This window comes from Sapajus apella, unplaced genomic scaffold (genome assembly GCF_009761245.1).
Source record: "Sapajus apella isolate SASKATOON/1434 unplaced genomic scaffold, GSC_monkey_1.0 scaffold22, whole genome shotgun sequence".
In the NCBI taxonomy this organism is placed as follows: Eukaryota; Metazoa; Chordata; class Mammalia; order Primates; family Cebidae; genus Sapajus; species Sapajus apella.
The window spans coordinates 9,255,729-9,279,756 of record NW_022436962.1 but is presented as its reverse complement, the minus strand read 5'-3'; the positions used below and the strand labels follow the sequence as shown (position 1 = coordinate 9,279,756).

The 24,028-nt window shown below is 54.8% G+C and overlaps 1 protein-coding gene across 4 annotated transcripts; it reads left to right on the top strand.

The window, feature by feature from the left end:
• The first annotated feature begins 348 nt into the window (after positions 1-348).
• On the top strand, positions 349-23,660 carry SLC45A3 (solute carrier family 45 member 3). Of its 4 annotated transcripts, none has more exons than XM_032288975.1 (6): positions 349-570; positions 15,374-15,497; positions 17,372-17,773; positions 18,960-19,745; positions 20,424-20,689; positions 22,807-23,660. In XM_032288975.1, the coding sequence occupies exons 3-6, from the start codon at positions 17,602-17,604 to the stop codon at positions 23,242-23,244; spliced, it is 1,662 nt and encodes a 553-aa protein (XP_032144866.1). In that variant the 5' UTR covers positions 349-570; positions 15,374-15,497; positions 17,372-17,601; the 3' UTR covers positions 23,245-23,660. The 4 variants fall into 4 exon arrangements, with proteins under 4 accessions (XP_032144866.1, XP_032144869.1, XP_032144867.1 ...); XM_032288976.1 differs by lacking the exon at positions 349-570 and adding an exon at positions 11,572-11,858; XM_032288977.1 differs by lacking the exon at positions 349-570 and adding an exon at positions 11,924-13,608.
• The last annotated feature ends 368 nt before the right edge of the window (positions 23,661-24,028 follow it).

Sequence of the window (24,028 nt, the reverse complement as noted above, 5' to 3'; positions counted from 1 at the left end):
TTAGCTCTATCTGCGTCGGAGAATAGCAAACAGCGGAGGGTAACTCCGGGAGAATGTGACATCTCCTGTAAAGGGATGGTCCTGGACCGGTAGGGTGCAGCTCTGCCTGGAGATCGGGTGGCCAGAATGGCACGCCTGGGTAATGGTCGCAGCAGACTGGCTCCGAGGAGCGGAGGGGAGGTGCCCCGCGAAGCCGGGTAGCTTTCACCTCAATGTTTGGTGGCGAGCGACAGAGGGGGCGGTACGCTGCCCTAGGTAATGATAGGGCAGTCTGGCAGCCACGCGGGGGCTGCCCGTCGCGGCGCGGCTACAAAGCCAGCTTGGAGACCTCCCGCTTTCTTCCCCTGGGTACCAGCCCCACCCCTCTAGCCCCCCTGCAGCACCCCCCACCTCCGTCCTGCCTCGCCCCGCCCCCCTCCTGGCAGTCCCAGCGCGCATGCTCTCTCCCCCCGCGGAGTAACCTGGAGATTTAAAAGCCGCCGGCTGGCGCGCGTGGGGGCAAGGAAGAGGGGGGGTGGGTGACCAGCCTGCACTCGCTGGCTGCGGGTGACAGCCGCGCGCCTCGGCCAGGTAGGAGCGCGCCCCCTCCTCTCCCAGGGGTGAGGGTCCCGGCGCGGGAAAGGGAGGAGCAGTGCGCGGCCGAGCTCCGCGGTGTCGCGTGTTTTGCGCCCCGCGGGATGGGGCCGCGCCGTGGCCGTCCGGGGCGCTGCGCGCCGAGCCCCCCGCGAATCCCAGAGGAGGGCGCGTCCCACGCGCTCTGCCGGGGCGGGTGCCGAGCGCCCGGCGCCTGCACGAGTCCCGGCTGAGCGGTGCTTTCTTCCGCGGAGGGCGGGCAGGCAGGAGGTGCGGGGCGGCGGGGTGGGCGGGGAGCGGCCCCTCCCAGGAGCCCCGGGCCGGGCCTGTCCGACGGCTGGCGGACCGGCCGCTCGCTCCTGTTGCAGCCTCCCGCGTCAGACTTTTCTTTGAAAAGTTGCGTTTATTTTCTTCCCCTGTCTGGGCTTCACCGGAAAGGGGCAGGATGAGTCACTGCGGCGCGCACGGTCCGGGACCTGGGGGAGCCGGGACGGGGGAAGACGGCCGTGGCTTCGCGAGGTGCTCTGGCCCGGGCTGGGTTTCTCGAGGAAGAGTGAGAGAGTTATTAAGGGAGGGAAAGGGGACTGAGCCTTCTCGGAATTTAGACCTGGGGCGAGGCTCTGGGCGCACAGTTGGGGCTGGACTGTGTGTGCGTGTGTGACTGTGCCCTTTTCAGCTTCAGTTTACCCCTCTGGGGAGGGAGAAAGGCCGCTGTTTTCTCCTCGCCTCCCAGGTCTTAGGTGGGGAAGCAGAGAGTTCTGCAAACGGCAAACAGGTGTGATGTGGTGGTACCTGGGCATCTGGCGCAGCTTCTCAGAGCTCTGGGCCTAGGCATACCTGCTGGAGAGCCCCAGGGACCCGCAGACTTTCTCCCAAATGCAGGTCAGGCCTTCCTGTAGTCGCCCGCTCCCCGCAGGCACTGCGGTCCTGTCAGTTGCTCTTGCCCTTGACCTCTGAATCAGCCGCCATGCTCCTGACAGATACTCTTGACCTGCTTAGCTTTTTCCCACCCCAGGGCATGTTCCTCGACCTCCTCTTTTTCCTAGGGGCCAGAGTTGGGGGTAGGGAGAGGTTTGGCATGGTAGATACCTGGTGAGGACTCGCCCTTCAGCTGTTACACAGACCCGATCCCAGTGGAGCAGGGACTAAGAATAGCCCAGCTGCTGTCTTGCTGCCCTGGAGTCTGCAGCCGGGCATTGCCAATTGACCAGGGCCGAGAGTGACCCTTGCTGGGCTCCTGGAACCTTTGCTTAGGGGTGGGGGTGAGGTCCTAGGGGCTTCGGGCTACCTTTCCTGATCCACTTAGCAGATCTCCTTTCAGGCCAGAGACAGCCTTGGTGTGGACTCACCTGCCCGAGGCCTGGGGAACAGCCTGGCCTATGGGGTGAGAGTGGGAGTGGCAGGTCTCTGGGGCTCTGCAGCAGGAGTGCCTAGGCCCAGAGCTCTGAGAAGCTGCGCCAGATGCCCAGGTACCACCACATCACACCTGTTTGCCATTTGCAGAAGTCTCTCCTTCCCCACCTAAGACCTGGGAGGTGAGGGTCTCCTCCTCCTTCAAGGTTATTCAGGGAGCCAGGAGGGCCTGGGAGGTCCAGGCTAGACGGGAAGCCTGAGGAAGCCCATACAGCAGCATATTCTAGGGGATAAGTGGGACGTCATTTGAGGTCGCAGGCCCTTCTGTTGGATCAGTCCCATTCCCTCATTCCACCCTTATCTCCTCCCACCAGGCCTGTCGTGGAGCCAGGACTCTGTTGTTCTGAAAGTGTTCAGAAAATGAAGCTTGAGTCAGCAGGATGAGTTTGAAGATAAAAATACAGCTGTGGATGAATGTACAGCTGTGGACAGACAGGCCCCAATTTAGTGGGTGTGTGTTATGGGGAGTTTTCCCATGTATTCATGGAGTGTGTGGTGAACTTCCCCATCCCTCCTGGCTCTCTAAATAACCTTGAAGGAGGAGGAGTAGACAACAATCCCTGATGGTCTCCTGACCCCCTTCCAGGCCGCTGGGTGGTGGAGGGATAGTGGAGGCCTCTCTCTAGCTCTCCCCTTACCCAAACTGGAGCTCTCAGCCCCAGCAGGGCTGGTTGGGAGACTCAAAGTTAACTTTAAGTACTGTAATCTGGACATCACACCCTGATAACTCAACATAATAGATAAACACCCAGATTCTCAGAAAGACAGTTTCTTGTCTTTTTTTTTCTTTGAGATGGAGTTTCACTCTTGTTGCCCAGGCTGTAGTGCAATGGCACGATCTTAGCTCAATGCAACCTCTACCTCCCAGGTTCAAGCGATTCTCCTGTCTCAGCCTCCCAAGTAGCTGGGATTACAGGCACCCACCACCATGCCTGGCTAAAGTTTTGTATTTTTAGTAAATATGGTGTTTTGCCATATTGGGTAGGCTGGTCTTGAACTCATGACCTCAGGTGATCTTTCTGCCTCGGCTTCCCAAAGTGTTGGGATTACAGGCATGAGCCACCAGATCCAGCCAGAAAGACAGTTTCTATATTGGCTGCTTCACTTGCTTCACTAGCTGAGCTCCACTAGCTTGGCAAGTTACTTAACCTCGTCCAAGCCTCAGTATCCCTGGCTGAAAAATGGGGATGATAATACCTACTGTATACCTTTGTTAAGTAGATTATGACAGATATAAAATTTATAAACATATAATTACATTATATATAAAGTCTAAAAATTACAGCTTTATTAAATATTGTGTATAGAGTACTAAACTGTGTGTCTGACACATAATAAGTGCTCAATAAATGTTAGTACCAACTATATATTATATTGATCATTTGTGAGTGAATGGACAGCAGTGCCTAGCCTGGGACCCTCTTCTTGGGTGTTGCTCTTAAAAAACAGAAAATAGAAACCTGCTCTAGACCTTATTTCTTTGGTAGCAAGGTCTTCTGGACTTTGGGGAGTTCGTATGAATAGTTAAGAGATTGGGCTTTGGCAAAATGATTTGAATCTGATTTCCTCTTGCGCAAGTTATTTAAGCTGTTTCAACTTCCTCCTCTGTAAAATGAGGATAATAGTACCTATCTCGGAGTATTGCCAGGATTAAATAAGCTGATGTAGGTAAAGCTCTGAGCACAGCAGCTGCTTGTAAAAAGAACTTGATAAATGTCAGCTGCTGTTATTTGGTGACAATAGAGCCAATCATTGTGACTTACACTTAGAAACCAGAGTTTCTTAGCAAGGGAATTAGATCATAGATAACTATATGTAAGCTACGAAGGACACATCTGCAGTTGAACTTGTGGTCCTGTGCAAAGATCACACCAGGATCGGATGACCATGTCTCTCCTCTACTCTGCTACTGTGTGACTTGTATTTAATTGGTGCAGAAACCCCTGCCCAGCTTGCCTTCCCAGAGTGTACCCCTCAGGCTGAAAAAGGCTACCATGAATATGAATTCAGAGAAAATTCTGAGAACTTAAGAGCCTTCTATGCAAAAAGTTATTTGTTGTTATTTTTAGGAAAACTGTATAGGGAAGGTACCCTGAAGCTGGGATTCTGCTCTGTCCTCCCTCCCCAACCCTTAGGGTGTTTTGCAGTATTCTTTGGTGTCTGGAAAAAAAAAAAACCCAGCCTAGCTTCCTTTGAACAGTTAGTGGCCCTGTTTGCTGGGCAGCAGGGGTGGAGACTGGACCAGTTGGTACCAGGCCCAGTGTCTTGAACACTGATGCCACTCGACTCCCAGCAATAGAGCTGGAGTGTTGAGCTTTGTCCAGTGTATTAAGTGTCCCTGCTTGGGCTGGGGAAGGGGGCAGCTGGTGACAGAGCCATCACGGGATGGTCCCGATCGCTGGCCAGAACATCCTGTTTAATACCTTTTTTTTACTACATGGCCTGTGTTTTCTCCTCCACGGGCAGAAATCCACAGTATTGCCACTGGCCCTGACTGACTTATGGACTCTCTTGCTTCTGATGGGCCTGTTCCCCTATTGGCCTTGACTTCATTGCCTGTAAAATGGAGATAAGATTCACCTTGCATGGTTATGGTGAGGATTAAACGTGATGTGCATATTCAGCCAAGTGCCTGCATATGCCAGGTGTTCCCTAATGTTTGTTCCTTTCCCCTTCTTTGTTACTTCTAGAGATCACTTTCTAGGGAGCTGGGACCAGCCAACAAGAAGGGGTTTGGAGGCCACCTCCTGGTGCTATAGTCCACAGTCCCCCAGTCACCACATCCAGGACAGACAGGATGCCCAGTCAGAGAGCATCCTGCTCCTACCCTTAGGAGCAGCCAGCCCACAACAGCAGTTCCTGCCTTTCCTCTGTGGTCGCTGTGTGCCCCAGTGCCCCCGGCCTCGCTAATCTCAAGTGTACTTTGAGTTGGCAAATAGTGTTCAAGCTAAGAGTGCCTGGCCCATCTCTAGGGATGTGGCAATTTAGATTCCCACTCCTGGTTCCTGTCCCTAGAGAGCAGAGCACCCAGGTGGCTTGAGCATGGCCCTGCCTGGATCCCAGGTGTACTGGTGAAATCACATCCTCCAGGAATCCTGATTCAGCTTTATCCATAGGCCTTCTGCTGGGCACCTACTCTTCTCAGGGCCTGTGCTCCCCGTTTTCCAGGAGCTGAAGCACTCGTGAGGAGGATGACAGTAGGGAAAGGCTGCAAATCTGAGGCTCTGAGGACTGTGGGCAGCCTCCAACCCTGGGGGCTGCCTGGTTAGAGCAGAGGGGATACTTGACAGCTCAGTTTCCAGGGGGGTGTAGAGGAACTGTGGAGGAGGTGTGAGATTTGAGCTGGGCAGGGCTCAGGTGGAGGGAGAGGCAGTCCAGGAAGGGGAAGTTGGAAGCAAAAACAAGCCCAGTGCTGGTGAATTGCCTTATTTGGGGTCCCACGGAGGTGTGCTGAATCATCTAGGGACATGCAGATAGCCAGTCCGGATCTGAGATCAAAAACAAGTCTCATGATTTTGAGTCTGGTATTCTTTCCAGCATACCTCACTGGGGACAGGTCAAAAGGAGGGGTGGGAGTGATGAGAAGTCCCAGGCTCCAAGGGCCTTACTTTACAGATATATACCTTTTTCTGCTGTTGGGGCTCAGAAAATGATACCCTAAAGTGAGGGCCTCAGGCAAAGTTTCTGTCTCACCTCCTGTCCCTCATCCCTCATTCTTTCCCGAGGCAGGCCAAAGCGAATCCCCCTTTTCAAAGGCAGGTCATAGAAACTAGAACCCTTCTCCCCAAAGCCAGCCATATAATCTAAAAATATTATTCCTTCTCCTGCCTTTCTGTGTAAGAACTGGCCATAAAGAAATTATCTGACCTGTCTTGTGTGGTAGTAGGTCATAAGGCCCTCATTGCAGAGGGGTCCTACCCCATTCCTAGAGGAAGAAATCCTGCCACAGAGAGGTTGAGAAGAATCTGGACAGGCCTTGCTGGGTTCACCACTCAGTCTGTTAGCTCATACCCTTGTTGTCTGATCACATTTCTGCATCCCGTTTGTGCTTTCTCAAACCTAAGCATAAAAATGGATACTTAGGCTGGGCGCAGTGGCTCATGCCTGTAATCCCAGCACTTTGGGAGGCTGAGGCGGGTGGATCACCTGAGGTCAGGAGTTCAAGACCAGCCTGGCCAACATGGTGAAACCCTGTCTCTACTAAAAATATAAAAATTAGTCGGGTGTGGTGACACACGCCTATAGTCCTAGCTACTCAGGAGGCTGAGGCAGGACAATCACTCAAATCCGGGAGGCGGAGGTTGCAGTGAGCTGAGATTGCGCCACTGCACTCCAGTCTGGGCAACAGAACAAGATCTAGTCTCAAAAAAAAAAAAATGATACTTTATCTTTTGGGTTTTCATTTCTAAAGGCTCTTGTATCATATAAAACTGTGATCAAATAAATTTGTATGTTTTTCTTTCTCTTTTTTTTGGAGACATTGTCGATTTTGAGATGGCATCTTGCTCTGTCGCCCAGGCTGGAGTGCAGTGGTGCAATCTTGGCTCACTGCGACCTCTGCCTCCTAGGTTCAAGTGATTCTCATGCCTCAGCCTCCTGAATAGCTGGGATTACAGACACGTGCCACCACGCCCAGCTAATTTTTTGTGTTTTTACTAGAGACGGGTTTCACCATACTGGCCAGGCTGGTCTCGAACTCCTGACCTCAAGTGATCCACCCGCCTTGTCCTCCCAAAGTGCTGGTATTACAGGCATGAGCCACTGTGCCCAGCCTGTTATACTTTTGTTATAGAGGTGTCAATTCTGAACCTTATGATGGGGAGGAAAAGGGATTCTTCCTACCCATGCTCCTACGTTGTGCAGTACCTACCTGCTTATCCTTCAAGGCTAAGCAACATGGCCATTCTCTCTAGGAAGCCCTGGAAGAGCTGCATGTGCCCCCACCTTCAGTCCCCCCCCACCGTGGATTTATGTCTTCACACTTGTGCTACCTTGTTGCACACTGATTGCATTTTATTGCATTTTATCCCTTTTGCCAAAGGGAGCTGCGATCAGTTGTTGCCGTGTCCCCAGCACCTTCACAGCGGGTTTACGCACAATTGAGGCTCTGTGGTGTTGGGTGGGTGGATGGATTTCAGTGCTGTTTGACGTTCCCTTAGGGGAGGTTAGATTGTGTGCACTGAGGTATACTTCCAAGTGTCAGCAAGCTTGGGATCCTTAATTGTGAAAATGAGTTTCTTTGGGGTCCCACTCTTTCCTTGCTCACCACGGAGGAAGTGTTTTTGAGAACACACTTGCAGAGAACCGAGTCTGACTTGGAGCCCTCTGATTATAAATGCGACCAGTCACAGCCTCTAGGACTCAGGTCTAATAAAGGCTTACTGGCCACTGTGTTTGAAACCCTCGAGGAGGGACATGGCAGGGCTGGAACCAGCACCGTGGTCTGACTTTAGGTCCAGGGCGCTGCTCATCTGTAGGTCTGCCCAGATCCTCAGTCTCCTGGCCTCTTTCCTATACACCTCACCTCCTAAGGGAGGCCAGGCTAAAGGGAAGACCACGATTGGCTATACGTGGATGGGGAGAGCTGTCTGGCTGGCTGACTGGCAGGCTTCAAGTTCAGCAGGAGGAAGGCCACTGAGGCTTCTCTTTACAGGGGCTGTAGGAAAAGGCAGGATGGGGGGAGGGACTTCCGAGCGGCCTGGACACTGTGCCAAGCTCCCTCTTCCCCTCCCATGTTCTTCCCCTACTTTGGACCAAGGAATTTCTTCGTACTGCCCCACCTTGTAGGGAAGCATTTATTGTGGCCTAAGGAGAGAATTCAGTTACTAATTTCTGCCAGGAACAGAGTCCAACTCTGGGAAGGACTAGGGAAGAGGGCAGTTCTGCCCCCAGATGTCCTGGTTACTTGGCTCAGTTTCAGGTGACCGCTGACCCTTGGCCCTCTGTTGGTACTTGAGAGTGTTTGGGCAGACAAGGATGGGGTAAGTGCAGGTGGGCGCACTTCTCAACCTGCTTCCCCTTGACTCATTTGTGGGAGGCCATGAAAGTCCAAATACAAAGTATGGATTTTGTATTCCTGTTGTGAACATAAATGCCTTCCTCAGTGCCATGTAGCCTCGTCAGTGAGCCTTTGGGGGTACCTGCCTGTGAAAAAGCACCTACGGGGGTAGGGGATGCATGTGAGATCTCCGGGACGCATGTGAGATCGCCGGGACGCGTGTGAGATCTCCGGGACGCGTGTGAGATCTCCGGGACGCGTGTGAGATCGCCGGGACGCGTGTGAGATCTCTGGGATGCGTGTGAGATCGCCAGGACGTATGTGAGATCGCCTGGCTGCACAGATGGAAAGAACCCTTGGCCTTATCTGGATGAGCTCTCATTTTACAGGTGCAGAAACTGAGTCCCAGAGAGGCGAGATGGCCTGTCTAGACTACACAGCTATAAAAACAAGTTGTTGAAACAGGACTGCTCTCTCCTGGCTCCCAGTTCAGAGCACCTTTCGGCATTTTCCAATGGTTTGAATAGTCTGCTCAACCACTGTTTATTTGTGCAGCCTTGGCATGTTATGTTCTGAGCTGCTCATCCTTGAATATGAATATTAAATACTTCTCTTGGATTTGGAGTGTATGAATTGTATGAGTGATTAGAGAGAAGGTACAGTCTATCAAGTACCTAGCACATGCCAGACGCCTCTGAGGCAGCTAGTAGGGATCGGCCACCGTGTTCAATTTCCCTGTGGGTGGAAATCACGCTGTCTCTTAACTATGGGATCTTTGTCCCACCTTCCACCTCCCGGCTCAGCCTTCCTCCAGCAGGCAGGTCTGTTGCAGTGACCTCTCCTCACCTGTTGGGGCCAGCACCTGGGGAGGCAGTTACATTCTTGGCATTCCTCTTGCTGCTAGGGGCTGAAAGAGGCGCTAGTGCGGTGGGGGAGGCACATGGATGAGAGGGGAATAAGAAAACCGAGAAGAAAGTGTAATTGGTCTCCCCTAACCAGGGCTGCTCCTGGTTGGGAATGAGAAAGCCCTACCTCCCTGAGGAGGTGACCGAAGAAGTGGCCACCAAGAACTTTCATACCTGTATCTCAAGCACGTTCTACATCTACGAAGTTGGTGTTTTTTGTTTGTTTGTGTTGAGATGGAGTCTTGGTCTGTTGACAAGGCTGGAGTGCAGTGGCACAATCTCGGCTCACCGCAGCCTCCGCCTCCCGGGTTCAAGCAGTTCTCCTGTCTCAGCAGTTCTCACCTGTAATCCCAGCTACTCAGGAGGCTGAGACAGCAATTCTGTCTCAGCCTCCTGAGTAGCTGGGATTACAGGTGCCTGCCACCATGCCCAGCTAATTTTTGTATTTTTAGTAGAGATGGGGTTTCACCATGTTGGCCAGGATGGTATCGATCCCTTGACCTTGTGATCCACCTGCCTTGGCCTCTGAAAGTGCTGGGATTACAGGTGTGAGCCACCTCACCTGGCAAAGTTGGTGATATTAATCTACATTTCCGTGCCTGTAAAATGGGTATACTAATTGTACCCACCTCATCGCATCACTGGAAGACTAAGACTCATGGCAGAGTGCCTGGCATGTATTATAACCTCAGAGTTGGCTGCTGTTGTGCATTTTGTTTCCTGTCTTCTGTTTTGTGTTTTTTTGTTTGTTTTTGAGGCAGAGTCACCCCGTTGCCCAGGCTGGAGTGCAGTGGCACGATCTCTGTTCACTGCAACCTCGGCCTCCTGGTTTCAGGCGATTCTCATGCCTCATCCTCCCGAGTAGTAGCTGGGATTACAGGCTTGCACCACTATGCCTGGGCCTGGCTAATTTTTGTATTTTTAGTAGAGATGGTGGTTTCACCATTTTGGCCAGGTTGGTGTCAAACTTTTTGACCTCAGGCGATTCGCCCTCCTCAGCCTCCCAAAGTGCTGGGATTACAGGCGTGAGCCACCACACCCGGCCTGCTATCGTTCATTGTCGATGAGGAAACTGAGTCTTGGGGAGGTCAGGTTACAGGCTCATGCAGTTATAATACATGGTGGAGCTGGCGTGCAAAGCCAGGTCAGGCAGACTCCCAAACCCAGGTGACCCGGCAGAGTCTGCCAGGGTTTGGGGACGGCAGGACTCAGAAGGTTGTGGTCCCTTGGGTGGAAGAGAGCTCCAGGTTGAAGAGCACTGCTGGTCCCTTGGAGGGCATGCCCAGTGTGACCTTGGGTTGCGGCTCTTCTCAGTGTGGTTGGGAGGCCCAGGTGCCTGGAGTCAGAATGTGTGCCTGTATTGACCGTCACCATGGGATTGCCAGGTGACCCCTGGGAGGGTCCCCATGCTTCAGCCCCAGCTTAGGCTATCCAGGACTGATTGGCCAAGGTGAGGGTCAGGCCAGCCCCAGAATCCCTGTCACTGGGTAGGAGAGGGGAGGGGAGTGCAGTGCTGGTTCCAGGGACTGCCCCTCTGTCCCGTCCCCTCTGTCCCGTCCCCTCTGTCCCTTCCCCTCCCCTTCCCCCAATCTCCTCTGGCATTTGTTTCCTTTCCAAAGCTGGACTGGGGCTCTCAGACAGGGCAACAAAAGCCACTCTCCACCACGCCACTGCCACCTGTTGGGTTTTCACACATTGAGGGTGGGGGGAGGAGGGAGCTGTTGCCCTTTTCCCAGTGTCTGTGGTGTGCCCCCTCTGCCCCCCTAGGGCCTGGGATTCTCTTTGCTGCCCGAAGTGACGGGCTCAGGAGCCGGAGGGGGTGGGGGCCAGCAGCAGCTGGAAGGGGAATTGAGTGGGAAGGGGCCTGCGCTGGCAGCCCAAGGGAGTTTGATGGATTACTCTGCAGGCCGAGGGGTTTCTCCCTAATCCCCCTTTGTGTCCCGGCCTGCAGCCCCCTCACCCTCTCTGACAAGCTGCTAAGCAGAAGGCTTCCAGTCCCGCTGAAGAAAAGGCAGCTCAGCAGGGCGAACTCTAAATCCCTGGCCTCCGGGCCCTGGGGGAGGCAGGCGCCAGGGAGCAAGTCCGGGGTGCGGCTGGGGTCCCCCTTCCCACTGCCGGCCATTATTCTTTCTTAGGAGTCCCTGAGGTTGGGAGGTTTCATTCTGAGTGGGGTCCTCAGGTGCCCCTGGGGGCCCTGCGAGATTGTGGGCCTCCGCTCTTTCTGAAAATCACTGTTTTTTTTCTAGGGCAGGGTTGGGGAAAGCAGAGATCCTCACTGCTTTGGAAATATTTGGTCCCGAAGAATCAAAGACTGAGTGGGTTGGGGGTCACCAAAGCCATGGCTGTCTAACGCCATGTACCTCCTGCCATCTCCCCAGCAGCCCAGGCACACAGCACCCCTCACAAACGGGATCTGTTGTGATAGGGAGCTCATTGCCTCACTAGAATGCCTGCTTTCAGGTCTCCTGGCTGGGGTGCCCCCAAGGCTCCTATGGAGCTGCTGTGAGGGTGTGGCTCATGTGGGGAGTGCGGTGTGCCAGGTTTCATTAGGTAAGGTGACAGCCTTGGTCCCCTCAGACTGGGGCTAGTGGGGGGGTAGGTAATGGGGATGTTTCCTCGGACTGGGGCTAGTGGGGGGTGGGTATTGGGGACGTGGCCTGGGGAACCCTCAGACCCGAGAGGTCCACTCCCTGCCCCCAAGCTAGAGGACCCTGGAGAGCTCAGTTTGGAGCAAGGCCCTGGGGTCGCCCCCTTCCTGGCCATCACACTGATCTGGGGCAGGGCAGCCTTGGTGGGGTGTGTGTCCGGGAGGTTGGCCCAGGGTGACCCCACCCTCTTGCCTCAGCTGAGTCATTATTCCTCGTGCCTCGCCAGCCCCCAGTTTCCCCTTCTGCAGGGAGGGCTGCAGGGTGGCTGTGAAGGGGAGCGGAGCTGCTTCTGAGGAGCCTGGGAGAAAGCAGTGGGTCTTTGTGAGTGTGCAGGGAAGACGCAGGGTCGCCCAGCCTGCGGGGTCAGGGTGGGGGCTGCGGCTGTTTGATGTGCCTGGGTGGGGTTTGATGCTGGCCTGCATAAAGAGGCCTTAGAATTGCTGCCTGACACAGGCCTGGGGCGGGGGCTACCCCAGCCTGGGCTTCCACTGGCCTCTGTCTGTCTGCGGAGGGAATCTGCTCCCCCAGCTCTGCTCCCCCAGCTCCACCTCAGCCGTGCGGGGTGGCAGGAGCCCCTTTGAAAGCCCTCAAAGGCCTCTTTATACATCCCCCTCTGACCCTCCCTTCCCTGAGGGAGCTACCAGGGAGCGGGCTCGGGTCGGCTTTCCTCCTCCTCTGCCACCCTGTCTTCTGTATTTTGGACAAAGTTCAGGCCAAGTTTGTTCCTGTTGCTCAGTTTCATTTCCCCCAAACTCCCTGCTCAGGGTCTGGTCTGAATGGGGGCTTTCCAATCCAGGAGGGTTTATCTGGGCCACTCACCATCTTTGAGCCCGTAGGAGTTGCTCCCTCTGGAGTTGGGCCTGGAAAGTCCTTGGTGTGTGGGGAGCACGTGGGAGGAGGAGGACCTAAGCCCTCACCTTTGCTTCTACTGCCTCCCCTTGCTTTCAACCACTCATTCATTAGGTAAACATTTCCCTGTTCCTCTTCTTGCTAGGGCCCTGGGGGTGCCACATATTGGGATGCATAGAGGCATGTATCTCCCAGTACTTGGAGCGGGGCAGTAAGGATCCAGGTTCACTGACCTTGCTCAGGGCCCTTGGCCTGTCTGGGTTTTGATTCTGTTCCCCCAAGGATGAGGAAGGGTGGCCTGGGCAGAGCTCCACAAAGGTTCCCAGAGGCTTTGGGCATTCTCCAGCTTTCCTGCTGTCTTGCCATTGCTGGGTCTGGAGAGGAGGGGAGATAGTTGGAACTTGAGAGGGACTTGTCCTAGAAGGCTGCCTCCTTGTTCCTTGCCTTTCTGAGAGGTCAGCCCTCCACTTCCCTCCTCTTCCTGCCCACTCCTTGCCAGGTGAATGCTGTGAGGCTGGCTCTTCTGGTTGATCTTGTCTTTGCCAGGCAAAGTGTTCCAGGAGTAGTGGGGCAAGAGGATTTTCATCAGAAGCATCTCCAGGACTGGAGGGTATAGGGGAGAATTGGACCCTGTCCTCAGGAGGACGCGGGAGTTCCCCAGACTTGGGGCAGGAGGACTTGGGGCAGGAGGCAGGGTTCCAACACTGATCTGTCACTTGCATGCTTTGGCAAGAAGCTTGCCCTGGGGCTGCTGATGGGAGTGGTGGCCAGGAAAGTGGTACTGAAAGACTTCTTGTTCTCTGACCTCCCTGAGCCTGAGAACTGAGAGAGCCTGGGCTCCTCTGTTTGTGCTCCAGGGAAGAAGGCCCTGGAGGGCATGGCGGGCAGCTGGATTTAGTGCTCAAGAGTCCTCTATGGTGTCCTTAACTGGAGGACCCTGGAGTGGGGATGAAGTAATAGGGACTGGGGCACGGGAACAGATGCAAGCATAAGAAAAGGGGGCTTTGGAGGTAGCGTGCACTTATGGGGTTGGAACTCCTCAGGCAATTCTGGGCTGGGCAGAGTCAAGTCTGGAGGTGGCAAGAGTACTCTGGACCACCTGGGCAGAGTTGAAGTCAAAAGAGGGAGGACGGGCCCTGCAACCAAAGAATACGGGGGTGCTTGGAACTGCTGCCTTCCTAGTCAACTCCTTTCCCCACCTGGCCCAAGCCCTAGTTACCAGGTAAAGAATCTCTAGGTAGGGGTGGGGGGCATTGGAGAAAGGCACCCCAGGAATGGGAAGGCTACTGATGAACTTCCTGGGCTGCAGGAGGATGGGGGTACTCTTCTCCTTACCCCTTTGTGTCTTTTTTCCCATGTGGGCTAAGAAGGATCCTGCTCATTCCTGGGGGGCCTGGGAACTGGATTAAGGGAGGGGCAAGGCAGATGAGGTGATTAATGGTTGCTGGAGAGCTGTGGTTTAATTTTGTTTTTTTTAATTTTTTAGACAGCAGGTCTCACTCTGTTCCCCAGGCTGGAGAACAGTTGCATGATCGTAGCTCATATGCAGCCTGGAACGCCTGCGCTCAGGAGAGCCTCCCACCTCAGCCTCCTGAGGAGCTGGGATTATAGGTGCATGTCACCATGCCCAGCTACTTTTATTTTTTATTCTATTTTATTTATTTTTTGAGATGGAATCTTGCTCTGTCGCCCAGGCTGGAGTGGAATGGCGTGATGTCGGCTCACTGCAGCTTCCACCTCCCAGGTTCAAACAGTTCTCCTGCGTCAGCCTCCCCAGTATCTGGGATTACAGGCACACAGTACCATGTCCAGCTAATTTTTGTATTTTTGGTAGAGATAGGGTTTCACCATGTCGACTAGGCTGGTCTCAAACCTCCTGACCTCAGGTAATCTGCCCACCTCAGCCTCTCAAAGTGCTGGGATTACAAGCATGAGCCACCTTACCTGGCCTATTTATTTTTATTTTTGTAGAAAGAAGGCCTTGCTATGTTGCCCAGGCTGTTCTTAAGCTCCTGGCCTCAAGCCATCCTCCCACTCCAGCCTCCCAAAGTGCTGGGATTACCAATGTGAGCCACTGTGCCTGGCCTGAAATTTATTTTAAAAAATAGGGAGCAGCTGGGACTTGGAGAATGGGTGCAGGTTATGGGCGAGGCTGGGTCTAACAAAGTCTCTGTTTGCTCAAGGAGGACCTGGTCTCCTGAAAGCCCAGAGCAGGCTAGCATTCATGGCCCTCCCAGAACAAGGGTGGGGAGTGGAAGGGGCTGGAATCCCTGGGCCGCAGAACACCTCCCTTTAGCCTGGGCAGCACTGCCTCTTGGTCTCTGTGCTGTCTCCTGCTTTCCTTCTTGGGGGCACGGTGGAAATGCAGCAACGAGGGGCTCAAGTTGAACCTACGACAGCTCAGCTAAGACTGGCGGCTGGCCTTCCACCTTCCTTTTGGAGATAGTACGGGGCAGTATTTTACAGGCCTCATCATGCCACCTCCATAGGAGGCCCTGTGCCCCATCCCAAAGCGGGAATCTGAGCAGGATTTAGGGAGGAGGCTTCTGGTTGCCTAGCCTTATCTCAATTCCCTTCCCTCATGATCTACCAGCTGCAAAGCCCCTGAAAGTGGTAATAGAGTGAACAGACCTTACCCAGGACTGATAGCCATCTGATTTTTTTTTTTTTTTTTTTTTTTTTTTTTGAGACGGAGTTTCGCTCTTGTTACCCAGGCTGGAGTGCAATGGCGCGATCTCGGCTCACCACAACCTCCGCCTCCTGGGTTCAGGCAATTCTCCTGCCTCAGCCTCCTGAGTAGCTGGGATTATAGGCACGCGCCACCATGCCCAGCTGATTTTTTGTATTTTTAGTAGAGATGGGGTTTCACCATGTTGACCAGGATGGTCTCGATCTCTTGACCTCGTGATCCACCTGCCTCGGCCTCCCAAAGTGCTGGGATTACAGGCTTGAGCCACCGTGCCCGGCTGATTTTTTTTTTTTTTTAGACAGTGTCCCCCTTTGTCAGCCAGACCTGGAGGACAGTGGTAACGATCACTGTTTACTGTAGCCTCGACTTCCCAGACTCAAGCAATCCTCCCACCTGAGCCTCTTGGGTAGCTGAGACCACAGGTGTGTACTACCATGCCTGGCTGATTTTTAATTTTTCTGTAGAGATGGGGTTTTGCTGTGTTGCCCAGGCTGGTCTCAAACTCGTGGGCTCAAGCGATCCTCTTGCCTTGGCTTCTCGAAGCCCTGGGGTTACAGGTGTGAGCCACCACACCCAGCCCTGTCTGATTTCTCTGTGGCACAGCTCAGAGCACCACAACATGCTTTGTAACATGCAAGGCCCCATGGGGCTTAGTATATGTGAAAAGAGAAGTTGAAGCACCTTTTATTATGAGGTTCTGAGGTTGGAGGAGGGCATGAGTGGGGGCTGTGGGTGGTTTCTGGTGGAGGAGACGAGCCAGGCCCTCACCCGCTGTGGTCCTTGCACCAGAGTAGCTGCCCTTCAGTAGCATTTACGGGACTGAATTGGGGAGGAGAAGGAAGGTGCTCCAGCCATGAGTACCAGGAAGCTCTGTCCCCTTCCTCTGTTTTGGGATGGATAACCGATAAGGAGCTTCCTGCCTTTCCTCACCAAGGCTCACCCTCTGTAGTACCTACTCTTGATGCCTGACCTGATTCCTTCTTTTGTAGTCACTTCTTTTTTTTTTTTTTTTTTTTTTTTTTTTCTCTGAGATGGAGCCTTGCTCTGTTGACAAGGTTGGAGTGTAGTGGCACGATGTCGGCTTACTACAACCTCCGCCTCCCAGGTTGAAACAGCTCTCCTGTCTCAACCTCCCAAGTAGCTGGGATTTTAGGTGCCTGCCACCATGCCCGGCTAATTTTTGTATTTTTAGTAGAGATGGGGTTTCACCATGTTGGCCAGGCTGGTCCTGACCTCAGGTGATCTGCCCACCTCCGCCTCTCAGAGTGCTGGGATTACAGGCATGCACCACCAATCCCAGCTTTTCATAGTCACTTCTAAGCCGAGGAGACTGCACTGGGTGTACTGTCAGGAAGCAAGACTTGGAGGCCGCTTGCCTGGTGGGGCAGGTATAGGATGGTTCTCTCTGCACAGGAGGCAGAGCTACTAGGAAAGGGTGTGAGGCTTCTCTGCTGAAAATTTAAGGAGGATAGAAAAATTCCTTTCTCTGCCATTTAAGGAGCTCAGAAAGGCTGCCCTGGAAGTGGCTGGGCATGCTGCCAGCTCGGGGAGGTCACTGGTATCATTACAGGTGTTGCCAGGTGGTACGGCTTCATGCCCCTGTGAGCTAGAACCTGGGGACGGCTCCACTCTCCCATGACAGCTGGACAGCCATGTGTGGGCTTGTTTCTTCCCCATGAACGCTGAACTCAGGCAGAATCTCAAGGGAGAGATGTTCAGGCCTGGGCTCATCCCAGGGAGCCTTCTCTAAAACTCGACCCAGCGCCACACAGCCTCTGCTCCCATTTCCCTTCATTCTGGTCTTTGCGGGTAGGTGTCGTGGTGCAGTCTGGCTCCTGGCCAGGCGGTGCGGAATAGGATATGTTACTCTTAACGAGAGGGAATTGAACAGCCCAGGTTTGGGGAGTAGAAAGAGAAAAGCAAACATCCAGGCCTGGCACGGGGTCTCCAGGGGCACCTTGATAGCTGGGCCTGCGCAACTAAAAATTCAGTTGGTTTGATTTCTGCCCTCATCCAAACCTAGCAGGCAAAGCCAATTGTAGATTTTTCAAAAACAGAGAATAACCAACACCTGTTTGGCTCTGCAGTGTGCTGAGGCCTAAAAAATCATATTTGCCTTATTAATTATGTCAGCCTTAGACTAATATTAACATGCATTTCCTGGCTAGGCAGCAGGGGGTGGCACCTCAGTCGCCAGCCTGTGAATGATCAGGATCCAGACAGTTTAGAGCAAATCCTGGAGACCTGGCTCCCAGGACTTAACACCGATGTGCTTGTGATTGCCCTGCCCTTCTAGGATCTGAGTGATGAGATGTGTCCCCGCTGAGGTGCCCCACAGCAGCAGGTGTCGAGCATGGGCTGAGAAGCTGGACTGGCACCAAAGGGCTGGCGGAAATGGGCATCTGGCTGACTCCTAGGCAGTTGGCGGCAGCAAGGAGGAGAGGCCACGGCTTCTGGAGCAGAGCTGAGACGAAGCAGTTCTGGAGGGCTTGAACGGCCCCCTGAGCCCTACCCGCCTGGCCCACCATGGTCCAGAGGCTGTGGGTGAGCCGCCTGCTGCGGCACCGGAAAGCCCAGCTCCTGCTGGTCAACCTGCTAACCTTTGGCCTGGAGGTGTGTTTGGCCGCAGGCATCACCTATGTGCCGCCTCTGCTGCTGGAAGTGGGCGTGGAGGAGAAGTTCATGACCATGGTGCTGGGTGAGTCACTACGGCCCTCCTTCCTTCCTGCTCCAGATGTGTGCCACCTGGGATGCAGGACAGGAGTGCCTCTCCCCTGGGAGCTGCTTGGAGGGAGAGGTGGTCTGCTGGGTAGGCAGTGCTGGGCAGGAGAATGACCCTGGGCTGAGGGGGCACACCAAGAGAAAAAAGAGAATACCAAGGACATACCCCAGTCGCCTGTGGCTCCCTGGTCCTCAGTGGCTGGCTCATAGGAGACACTGGAGAAATGCTCCTCACCTTTGGCTAGCCCTTTTATGATCTATTACCTCATGTAATGCTTACAGCCACCATTTGAGGTAGTCCATTTTACAGAGAGGGAAGCAGAGGCTTTTAAGAGGTTAGGTAAGCCTTAGCCAAGGCCGAATAGCAGCTGAACAGTAGAGCTGGTACTCCATCAAGGTCTCCCAGCCAGGGCTTGCTCTTACCCCTAGGACAAGGGGTGGGCTCCTGACTCTGCAGATAAATTCTACAAAAGCTACAGAAGGCAAGTAGCCACCATTGTGTGACAATCCCTCACCCCCAGGGAGAGGGGTCCCTGTGAGGACCGCAGGCTCTGGAGTCACACTGCCTGTTGAAATGCTGTCTCTTACCCTCCCTAGTTCTGTGCCTTTGTGTAAGTATCAATTCTTAGTTGCTCCATGCTTCAGTCTTTCCATCTGAAAATGGCGACATCTGGCCAGGTGCAGTGGCTCACGCCTGTAATCACAGCACTTTGGGAGGCCTAGGCGGGCGGATCGCCTGAGGTCTTGTGTTCGAGACCAGCCTGACCAACATGGAGAAACCCTGTCTCTTCTAAAAATACGAAATTAGCCAGACATAGTGGCAGGCATCTGTAGTCCCAGCTACTCAGGAGGCTGAGGCAGGAGCATCGCTTGAACCCGGAGGCGGAGGTTGTAGTGAGCCAAGATCTCACTATTGCACTCCAGCCTGGGCAACAAGAGTGAAACTCTGCCTCAAAAAAAAAAAAAAGAAAGAAAGAAAGAAAGAAAATGGGGGCATCTGTAATACCCATGTCAGGAGGAGTAAATCACAGCACCCCTGTGAAGGTACAGTGCAGTGTCTAGTACAGAATGTCATTTCCAAGCTTCTCGCAGAGCTTAGTTCTCCTTCCCCTTGCCCTTCAGTAGTCCTAGCCATTGACTCATACTGCTTCCCCTTCTTGCAGGCATTGGTCCAGTGCTGGGCCTGGTCTCTGTCCCGCTCCTAGGCTCAGCCAGTGACCACTGGCGCGGACGCTATGGCCGGCGGCGGCCCTTCATCTGGGCGCTGTCCTTGGGCATCCTGCTGAGCCTCTTTGTCATCCCGAGGGCCGGCTGGCTGGCAGGGCTGCTGTGCCCGGATCCCAGGCCCCTGGAGTTGGCACTGCTTATCCTGGGTGTGGGGCTGCTGGATTTCTGCGGCCAGGTGTGCTTCACCCCACTGGAGGCCCTGCTCTCTGACCTATTCCGGGACCCGGACCACTGTCGCCAGGCCTACTCCGTCTATGCCTTCATGATCAGTCTTGGGGGCTGCCTGGGCTACCTCCTACCTGCCATTGACTGGGACACCAGTGCCCTCGCCCCCTACCTGGGCACCCAGGAGGAGTGCCTCTTTGGCCTGCTCACCCTCATCTTCCTCACCTGTGTAGCAGCCACACTGCTGGTGGCAGAGGAGGCGGCGCTGGGCCCAGCCGAGCCCGCAGAAGCACTGTCAGCCCCCTCCCTGCCGCCTCGCTGCTGTCCGTGCCGGGCCTACCTGGCTTTCCGGAACCTGGGCGCCCTGCTTCCCCGTCTGCACCAGCTGTGCTGCCGCATGCCCCGCACCCTGCGCCGGCTCTTCATGGCTGAGCTGTGCAGCTGGATGGCACTCATGACCTTCACGCTGTTTTACACGGATTTCGTGGGTGAGGGGCTGTACCAGGGCGTGCCCCGAGCTGAGCCGGGCACTGAGGCCCGGAGACACTATGATGAAGGTAAGGCTGCGGAGGCTGGTACCAGAGAGGACACTCGGAGCCGTGTCAGGGCTGGTTCTTCTCCATCCTGGCCCCAACCTCTCCGTCAGGAAAGCAGGGATGGACCCCATCTGCATACACAGTTCCTCATGGGTGTGGAAAAGCTCTGTGCGCAGTTTCAGGAGGGCCTCCAGAGGCTCTAGGAGTTTGATCAGAGTCATTGCCTGAATTTGGCAGAAGGAAAGGCGGAGCTTGTTCAAAGTCTAGAGGGAGTGGAGGAGTCAAGGCTGGATTTCAGATCTGCCTGGCTGCAGCCACAGTGTGCCCTCTGCTCCCCCGATGATGTTCCACATAATCTCACCAGCACCTTCCAGTTCAAACGTCCTAGAAGCATCTTGAAGCCTATTCCCAGCTACCTTTGTGTTGCCTCTTGCCTCCTGTCCCCACAGCTGAGACTCCCAGTAAACCTTTAGACCACTTCCTCTGCCTTTAGCAAGTGGCTTTGGCCACATCCTCTGAGGGTCAGTGGAAGAACCTAGCCTCCCACTGCTACAGGTAGGAAGGGGAAGGGCACTGGGGAGCAGGGCGGGTCCACAGCAGGTCTCCTCCAGCAGGTGCCTGTGGCCCCACATTCTCATCTCCACCGAGACTGCGCGTGCTCTTCCCCGCCAGGCGCTGATAGCCTCTCTCCCTCTCCAGGTGTTCGGATGGGCAGTCTGGGGCTCTTCCTGCAGTGTGCCATCTCCCTGGTCTTCTCTCTGGTCATGGACCGGCTGGTGCAGCGATTTGGCACCCGCGCAGTCTATCTGGCCAGTGTGGCGGCTTTCCCTGTGGCTGCTGGTGCCACATGCCTGTCCCACAGTGTGGCCGTGGTGACGGCTTCAGCTGCCCTCACCGGGTTCACCTTCTCAGCCCTGCAGATCCTGCCCTACACACTGGCCTCCCTCTACCACCGGGAGAAGCAGGTACTCATTGGCTGGTGGGTGGAGGGGTGGTCTGGGTTTTTGGGAGGCTGCCTAGCCCAGAGCCTGGTATTGGCAAGCAACTTTGGAGAAGGCTTCTTTGGATCAGAGAGGAAGCTCATCCTAGTGCCAGGGCCAGAGGCTTGGGCTGCAGAAGAAGAGTGTAGGTTAGATTCTGGGAATGACTTCCTGGGGTCAGGACTATGAAGCACTGGAATAGATGATTGCAGGAAATGCAAAATCCATCACTGGGAATCCCAAAGAGACAGGCCAACAGGAGCCCTAGGCTTCTAGGCTGGCTGTTCCATGAAGAGGCAGGGGCTGGATCAGGTGACCCCTGCCCCACGCAGCCTCAGCAGATGGGAGTGGGACTGGTCCGTCCTTAGCAACACCTCTTTTATCAGGGAGCGGCAACCTGGCTTAGCCTGTGTCCTGCTCCAGTCTCTGAGATGGGGCAGGCTGCTTCCTGCCCCCTTTCTTTCTGGCTTATTTTTCTTTTCTAATTGCCTTTTCTTTTCCTGCATCTCTCCTTTGCCTTCATCCTCTTCCGCTTCCCCAGATGTACACCTAACCCACTCACTTGGACGCTGTGTAAGCTGTGGGGACCTCCTTCTTGGTCAGCCCCACACTAACCCCCAGGCGCCCCCTTCCTTGGGAAGCCCCCTAACCCAGGCAGTGTGGTCACCCTAGTCCCTTCCACTGACCTCACTGAGTTACAACCCTGGGGGCTGGACTCTGCCTTGAGGGGTATGAAGTTGGGGTGTCCCAAGGGAGGAGGAGGTGCAGGCCTGCTCTCACAGAGCTCCCAGACTGTGGGGAAGACCTGCCCCTGCGCCTCGTAGCACTTGAGGAGAAGTAGGTAAGTTCGCAGCTGGGAGGCTGGTTAACGGAGTAGGTAGCTGCAGGGTGGGGCCTGGAGGGGAGGGGCTAAGGTTTTGGTTGGGGGCGCCTGGTTCCTGAGACTCCTGTTAGCCCATTGATAACCTTCAGCCTCTATTCTTCTGATTGCCTGGGCTGGGGACAGAGGGCTGGCATGAGCAGCCAGGCCTGAGTGCGTGCTGGTTGTGCCAGGGAACATTCTGGAGCTAGCCGTGTCCGTCCTCGGAGTCAGTCCAGACTCCAGCCTCATGGACATTCCTGGGTGGCAGACAGGGAGAGGTCCTGGATGCCCCTTCCTAACAGCAGATGATGGCGGGCCTGGCACTGCATGCTGTCTCCTGTTCCTTTGCCCACTTGTTGCGCTGCATGGGGAGCCGCGGGCTTCCCTGGTACCAGGTTTGAGCGCTGCCATGGCTCCTGGCTCGCAAATGCAGCCAACCCAACACTTCTGGCCTGGGGATAGTGTTGGCTAAGTCCTGGCCGTGTCCTTAAATAGGAGGCTCTGGGCCACCGAGGGCAGGGACTAGGGCTGGTGCTCGACCAGTCACCCTGATCTAAGGCAGACGGCGGGAAGGAAGTGAGAAGCCTTCAACATTAGCATGGCTGGGGCCGGGGGAGGTGGGAAGAGGGGCATTTCTCCTGCTTGGGGCCTACTGGATTCTCCCTGCCCTGAGGCTGGGGACAGGGACCTCATGGCAGGGCAGTGACTTCAGTGGCATCTGGGACCCCAGAGAGGCAGAGCTTCTATGCACAGGGTAATGAGGATTCCGATGTCAAAGCAACAGGAAGGAAGAAGGTTAGGAGAGCCTGCGTGGGGTGTGGGCCATCAGGGCCCTGCCTTGGCTCTTCTTCCTCTATTCTGTGCAGCTCTCTTCCCAGCTCTCTTCATTCTCTCTGTGTCTTTTCCTTACCTTGGAGCCCTGTTCTCTTTCTGACCTGCAGTATTGGGTTTGTCTGCCTCTTACCTGTTCTAAGAGGCTAGAGGAGTCCTAGACTTCGGGGTTCAGACTCGTCCCTGCCCTGCCCCATTACCCTTCTCCCATTCCTGAGGAAGGGTCCTATCTAGACCCAGACCAAATAGGGTCTCCATCTTCTCTCCTGCTCCTGATTATAATGAAGTCCCATTGCCTGTGTTTTTCTGGCCCCTGGGATGAAGGCGAGGGTCTGTTCTCACATCTGGGGGGTCCTAGTGCTGGGTACACACCTGTCCCCTTCCCCTTTTCTTCACCCTTCTACCTTAGGTGTTCCTGCCCAAATACCGAGGGGACGCTGGAGGCGCCGGCAGTGAGGACAGCCTGATGACCAGCTTCCTGCCAGGCCCGAAGCCTGGAGCTCCCTTCCCCAATGGGCACGTGGGTGCTGGAGGCAGTAGTCTGCTCCCACCTTCACCCTCGCTCTGCGGGGCCTCTGCCTGTGACGTCTCTGTGCGCATGGTGGTGGGTGAGCCCGCCGAGGCCAGGGTGGTTCCAGGCCGGGGCATCTGCCTCGACCTTGCCATCCTGGATAGTGCCTTCCTGCTGTCCCAGGTGGCCCCGTCCCTGTTCATGGGGTCCATCGTCCAGCTCAGCCAGTCTGTCACTGCTTACATGGTGTCTGCCGCAGGCCTGGGTCTGGTCGCCATTTACTTTGCTACACAGGTAGTATTTGACAAGAACGACTTGGCCAAATACTCAGTGTAGAATACTTCCAGCACATTGGGGTGGAGGGCCTGCCTCACTGGGTCCCAGCTCCCCACTCCCGTTAGCCCCAACCGGGGGCTGCTGGGCTGCCCACCAGTTCTGTTGCTGCCAAAGTAGTGTGGCTCTCTGCTGCCACCCTGTGGCGCTGAGGTGTGTAGCTGCACAGCTGGGGGCTGGGGCTTCCCTCTTCCCCTCTTCCCAGTCTCTAGGGCTGCCAGACTGGAGACCTTCCAAGTGGGTTTCAGTCTGGACTTCTACAGGGAGGCCAGAAGGGCAGGGCATTTGATTCACTCCATGCACTGGAATGCGGGGACTCTGCAGATGGATTACCCAGGCTCAGGGTTAACAGCTAGCCTCCCGGTTGAGACATACCTAGAGAAGGATTTCGGGAGCTGAATAAACTCAGCCACCTGGTTTCCCACCTCCAAGCCCCCTTAACTTGCAGGTTCATTTAATGTAGCTCTTGCGTGGGAGTTTCTAGGATGAAACACTCCTCCATGGGATTTGAAAGTATGAAAGTTATTTGCAGGGGAAAGAGTCCTGAGGGTCAGTACACAAGAGCCGTGTCCCCTCAGTCCACAGCACTGCCTTTTTGCTGATGCCCCCCCACCACAACAACAGCTCTCACCTTGGCCTGTTGGTCCCTCTGTTGCCATCATAGGGACACAGGCATTTAAATATTTAACTTATTTATTTAACGAAGCAGAAGGGAATCCATTGCTAGCTTTTCTGTGTTGGTGTCTAAGATTTGGGTAGGGTGGGATCCCCAGCAATCAGGTCCCCT